The 6,265-nt window shown below is 41.0% G+C and overlaps 1 protein-coding gene across 1 annotated transcript; it reads left to right on the top strand.

Moving 5' to 3' along the window:
* The first annotated feature begins 263 nt into the window (after nt 1-263).
* Nucleotides 264-1,468, top strand: LOC112415845 (proline-rich protein 23C-like). The gene is made up of 2 exons (XM_024769028.1): nt 264-452; nt 1,352-1,468. The coding sequence occupies exons 1-2, from the start codon at nt 264-266 to the stop codon at nt 1,466-1,468; spliced, it is 306 nt and encodes a 101-aa protein (XP_024624796.1).
* Nucleotides 1,469-6,265: the final 4,797 nt, after the last annotated feature.

Genomic DNA, 6,265 nt, shown 5'->3' with positions numbered 1-6,265 from the left:
GGCCCACTCCTGCGCAAACCAGTCCACGTGAGGGCCTGAAGATTCACACAAGCAAAGCCGAGCCCAGCAGCTCCCCTAGAAGCCAGGACTGAGGGATCCCGAGAGGCGCCCCCAGAGCTCCGAAGGCTCCTCCCTCGTCCCGCAGTCCTGCGCCCCACCGCCCTGCTTCGGCCTCACCTGTCAAACCGATCTGTCACTGCCTGCAGGACCCAGCCCTTCCTCGCCTTCTGCCAGGCCCCCAGGCCCGCGGCCACATTGAGAAGATGGGCAGCCGGCCCCGCAACCCCAGCGCCTCCCCTGCGGACCGGTGGCGACCGCATCCCGGAGGACCGGGCCCTGCCAAGCGCCGGCGAACGGAGGAGCCCGCGGGCCCCGAGTCCAAGTCCAGGGCGGCGCCCAGCCTGGACAACCTGACCTGGCCCCCAACCGTGGACACGCTCATCTTCGTGATGGTTGTTTTTTTGAAGTATAGTTGATTTACAATATTAGTTTTTGGCACACAACAAAATAATTCAATATTTTTATAGATTATATTCCAGTTAATGTTATTACAAAAAATGGGTATATTTTCCTCTGCTGTACAATATGTCCTTGTTCCTTACTTACTGTATACACAGTAGTTTTAATCTCTCAGTCCTCTACCCTATCTTGCTCCTCTCTCCCCTCTGTCTGGTGACAACCACTACTTTGTTCTCATTATATGTGAGTCTGTTTCTGTTTTATTCTATGCATTTATTTGTTTTATTTTTTAGCTTCCACATATGAGTGATAGCATAGAGTATATGTCTTTCTCTGTCTGACTAATTTCATTAGGCAGAATACACTCTAGGTCCATCCACGTTGCAAATGGCAGAACTCCATTCTCATCAGACTGGCATCCATTTGCACACACTTTGCAGTGGGTATTCAATAAAACCAAATGAGCTTTTCTTCTCCTGATTTTCTTTTGCCCTGATAGTTTGGCTTCAATCCAGAAAGAGTGTTCTCTTTGGTGTCAGGGGGTGGAGGCTCTGGAGTCTGCATTCAGAGAAGTCATGTTGGGGCCTAAGTCATGAGATGTACAAGCACCTCATTTACCCACCATTGCCAGCTCTTATGGGGTAGTTTAAATGTAGAGCTTCTACTCTTCCAGGAAAGATGCCTGCTTCTTACATGTCATCTCATTCAACTCCTCATAGCTTCACTAAGGAGGATTTGGCTTGAACAAAATTGTGCATTTGAGAGGCTCCTTCGATAAGAAGGGGAGAAGATTTCTCAGTTTCAATGGGCAGCATATTTTGATTTGGTATAAGGAGGCTTCCAAACAAAACTCTGAATCAAAAGCTGCTTCATTAAAACATTTTTTCCAGAGCCCTTCCCTGACTCACCACTCCAAACTCTACCTCCCTCTCCAAGTCCAGGTCCTCACCAGCGTCCCCAGCGCCCTCATGGTCCTCCACGCAAGATCCGGAAATGCCTGTTCCCTTAATCAACTGCCTCCCACAATTCCTGGCCAACTCAACGGGGACCAGGAGAGAGTCTTCTGATATTGGCTGTGTGTACCTTGCACACACTGTAAGAATCATATGAACAGATGCTTTATGGATGCAGGCTGCACTGCAGAATTCTGATCAGTGACTGACTAAAACACCTGAAAGGAAGCTCACCCGGGCAAAGAAAAGCCGCTTGAAATACAGTCTGCTTTCCGACAGCCAGACTGCTCCTTAGATTTTCTCTAGGGAGGGCACCCTTAAGCAGCTCTACCCCCCTCCCATTCACTTCAAACCTAAGCGCCAGCACTTTTCTCTAAAAAGTCCTCCTTTTCCGGGCACCCTACCACTGCCCATACCCCTGTTCCCCCCAACCCCCTTAATAGAGTAATTGCTAAATTTGTTTTGTTTACAGGGTTTTGGACCTAGTGTCCATACTAGTTTACAACAACCCTCTACCCAGTTTGACCTTTTCTGGATGGCAGCTCGAGCCCCTTTGGGGAATCTAGCCAGTAGTTTTATGTGGACAGATCTTTGTTGGATACAGAACACAGGATGGGGAACAATGATCAGGCGCCCTCCTCTTTTTGAAAGAGCAGGTTGGCAAATGTTTTAACTTTATTGCTGGGTTTGGGGTGGTATTTTCCCAAAAGAGCCAACCGTTTTTCATTCTTCTTATATTCTTTTAATATATATCTCTTGTCCTGGAAAAGTTTGTAATTCTAAAGATTCTGTGTTTTATACTTCTAAGATCCCAAATAGGTTTTGTACATTACTACTAGCATATAGAAATAATTTGCTCTTATATTGGTCTGATATCCAGCAAAATTACTTAATTTCTGTAACCACTTCTCTGTAGATTCTCTTGCTTGACTGATAAAGATCTCTCGAAATAATGAGAGTATGTCTCTTTTTTTTCACAAGCCTCTTACATCTTATTTTTCCTTAATCTTTTTAAAAAATCAATGTATTTATTTATTTTTATTCATTTATTTTTGGTTGCGTTGGGTCTTCGTTGCCGTGTGCAGGCTTTCTCTAGTTGAGACGAGCTGGAGCTGCTCTTTGTTGCGGTGCGCGGGCTTCTCCTTGCAGTGGCTTCTCTTGTCGTGGAGCATGGGCTCTTGGTGCATGGGCTTCAGTAGTTGTGGCACGCAGGCTTCAGCAGTTGTGGTGCATGGGGTTAGCTGCTCTGTGGCATGTGGGATCTTCCCAGACCAGGGCTCGGACCCGTGTCCCCTGCATTGGCAGATGGATTCTTAACCATTGCGCCACCGGGGAAGTCCCTCCTTAATCTTTTTTATTGGATATTACTTCAAATCCAGGTTGACTGGTATAGTCAATAGGGTCATCCCTTTCTTTTTCTTTTGTTTTTTTGAAGTATAGTTGATTTACAATATTAGTTTTTGGCACACAACAAAATAATTCAATATTTTTATAGATTATATTCCAGTTAATGTTATTACAAAAAATGGGTATATTTTCCTCTGCTGTACAATATGTCCTTGTTCCTTACTTACTGTATACACAGTAGTTTTAATCTCTCAGTCCTCTACCCTATCTTGCTCCTCTCTCCCCTCTGTCTGGTGACAACCACTACTTTGTTCTCATTATATGTGAGTCTGTTTCTGTTTTATTCTATGCATTTATTTGTTTTATCATATGAGTGATAGCATAGAGTATATGTCTTTCTCTGTCTGACTGATTTCATTAGGCAGAATACACTCTAGGTCCATCCACGTTTAAGCCTGAAAAGTTGGGCAAAGTCTCCTAAAAATCATACCTGAAACATTTCCAATAAAAATCAATGCAACTGCTACTCTTTCTATAACAAGCCCTGCCACCTTTGCTCGGCCTCCTCCTTGCCATAAACGTCCCACACACGTAATCAGTATTTCAAATAATGCACAGATTTTCCCTGTCTCTCAGCCTTTATATGTAACCCTTGAGCCCTCTGACTGGAAACATTCCTTCTTGCTCCGTGACAACACACTTGCCAATCTAAGTAGAACTTAACTTTACACATAGAACTGTTTATTAGAAGCACACCAGAGGGACTATTTCTTGAGTTTTCAGAGGAGCTCTCTATTCATAATCAGTTGTATCTGGTGTGAATATACCTTTACATTCTGCATTATATTTGATAGATACTCCAGATAAATGTCTTGACACAACATCTGACCTTTATGAGTTAGAAATTTCACTGATGTAGTAAAGATAATGGGAGCAGAACTTATTAAAGTTCAGATACATTCTACAAAACCATTACCCAAACTTCCCACAATATCCCTTGATGCCAAAAGAAGAGTTCAAACGTATAGTTGAATGCCTTCTACAAAGGTCTTCCCATGCACTGCCTTTGTAACACTCTCATCCAGCAAGAAATGAAGCCAAACAGACAAGGATTTTGATTTGTTCAAGACCTTAAGGCCATCAATAAAATAGGTATACCTCACTACCTGACAAAAATTTACCCAAAAACCATTTTATCATCAATTCCATATGAAGCCACTTGCTTCACTCTAATGAATCTCTCCTCTGCCTCTTTCAATGTGTTTCTAGACCAAGACAGTCAATACCTTTTCGCCTTCACCTGAGGAGGACAATAATATACCTGGACTGTCATGCCCCTGGAGTACATTGGAGCCCCCTTCTATTTTTCCCTGGTTCTGGATTATCACTTAAAAGGTCTAAATTTCCCTTCTGATTCAGTTCTTAATACAATGTGTAAGATAATTTACTTTGTTCAAAGAACAAGGAAGCCTGTAAAAGGATTCCATTGACTTACCCCAGCCTTATCAAAAAGGAGGCATAAAATTTCAAATATAAGTTATAATTTTGCCAAAATACAGTCCATTATTTAGAGTACACCCATTTCAGGAGAGGAAAAACTTCTTTTCTGATAAAAGACAATTCAAACATATCCTAGACCCCTCACAAAAGACAATTGAGAGTATTTCTGGATTTAACTGAATATTTGCAGACAATGGGTGCAAGTTTTATTAGACAGAAACACCTCTTTATGAATTGACACTCCCCTCAGTAAGAGACCCTATCCTGGGGAACTCAAATGTGAAAAGGTCTTCTGTAACCTGAAGAAGACTGTTCAACTGCCTCTTTCTCTATTCAAGTCTAACTACTAAGAAATCTTGTGTCTATTTGTGAATAAGCTACCTGACAAGTGTTTGAGATTTTAACTCATGATGATGAGAACTATCAAAAACCCATTGCTCCTAAACTGGAAACAACTAAGATGTCTTTCAATAGGTGGAGAAATATCTGTGATTATACATAATCTATATATCTATATATATTATATAATACATATATATTGTATATATATAATATATGGAATATTATTCAGGTTAAGAAAAAAAGGAAATGAGCTACCAAGCCAAGCAATAAATAGAATAATCCTAAGGGCATATTGCTAAGTTACAGAAGTCAGTCTGAAAAGACCATATACTGTGTGAATCCAGCTATATACATTCTTAAAAAGGCAAAACTATAGAGACAATAAAAGGTTAGTGGTTGCCATGGGTTCAGAGGAGCTGGGTAAATAGGTAGAGCGCATGTGATTTGTAGGGTAGGTATCTACTCTCCATGACATTATATGGAGAGGTTCATATGGAAATTCTACCAAATATTTAAGGAAAAGTTATACCTATTCTTCACAAACTACTCCAAACAGTTGATGTGGGGAGAACACTTTGAAACTCATTCTACAAGGCCAGCATTACCCCAATACCAGAACCAGAAAAAGACACTAAAAAAAAGAAAATTACAGGCCAATATCATTGATAAACTACATGCAAAAATCCTCCACACAATATTAGCAAACTGAATTCACCAATACATAAAGAGGATCTTACACCACAATCTAGTGAGATTTATTCCATGGATTAAAGGATGAATTCATATGCACAAATCAAGTGATGTGATACAACACATTAACAAAACAAAGGATAAAAATTACATGGTCATCTCATGTATGCATAAAAAGCATTTGACAAAATTCAATATACATTCATGATAAAAACTCTCAACAAAGTGGGTATAGAGGGAACATACCTCAACATAATAAAGGCCATACATGACTAAGCCACACTCACATCATACTCATTGGCCAAAAAAACTGAAATCTTTTCCTCCAAGATCAGAAACAAGACAAGGATGCCCACTGTTGCCATTCCTATTTAACATAGTATCGGAAGTCCTAGTGACAGCAATCAGACAAGAAAAAGAAAAGGTATCCAAATTGGAAGGGAAGAAATAAAGCTGTCACTATTTACAGATTACATGATACTATATACAAAAAAACCCTAAAGACTTCACAAAAAAACCTGTTAGAACTAATAAATGAATTCAGTAAAGTTGCAGGATACAAAATTAATATTTAGAAGTCTGCTGCCTTTCTATATACTGATAATAAACTATCAGAAATATAAATCAAGAAAACAATCCCATTTACAATTGCATCAAAAGGAATAAAACACCTAAGAGTAAATTTAGCCAAAGAGATGAAAGACCTATACTCTGAAAATTATAACACATTGATGAAGGCAATAGAAGTCAATATAGGGCTTCCCTGGTGGCGCAGTGGTTGAGAGTCCGCCTGCCGATGCAGGGGACACGGGTTCGTGCCCCGGTCCGGGAAGATCCCACATGCCGCAGAGTGGCTAGGCCCGTGAGCCATGGCCGCTAAGCCTGCCCGTCCGGAGCCTGTGCTCCGCAACGGGAGAGGCCACAATAGTGAGAGGCCCGCGTACCGCAAAAAAAAAAAAAAAAAAAGAAAAATA

Source organism: Neophocaena asiaeorientalis, unplaced genomic scaffold, assembly GCF_003031525.2.
Source record: "Neophocaena asiaeorientalis asiaeorientalis breed wild unplaced genomic scaffold, Neophocaena_asiaeorientalis_V1.1 scaffold118, whole genome shotgun sequence".
In the NCBI taxonomy this organism is placed as follows: Eukaryota; Metazoa; Chordata; class Mammalia; order Artiodactyla; family Phocoenidae; genus Neophocaena; species Neophocaena asiaeorientalis.
Note: the sequence above shows the minus strand (reverse complement) of the source record. Positions and strands in the feature narration are given on the sequence as shown.

Bases quoted from the DNA above. Each gene is read 5' to 3' on its own strand.
- LOC112415845 (XM_024769028.1), top strand. From the start codon at position 264: ATGGGCAGCCGGCCCCGCAACCCCAGCGCCTCCCCTGCGGACCGGTGG. The intron at 453-1,351 runs GTTGTTTTTTTG...TTTTTTCCAGAG, and splicing joins ACACGCTCATCTTCGTGATG to CCCTTCCCTGACTCACCACT.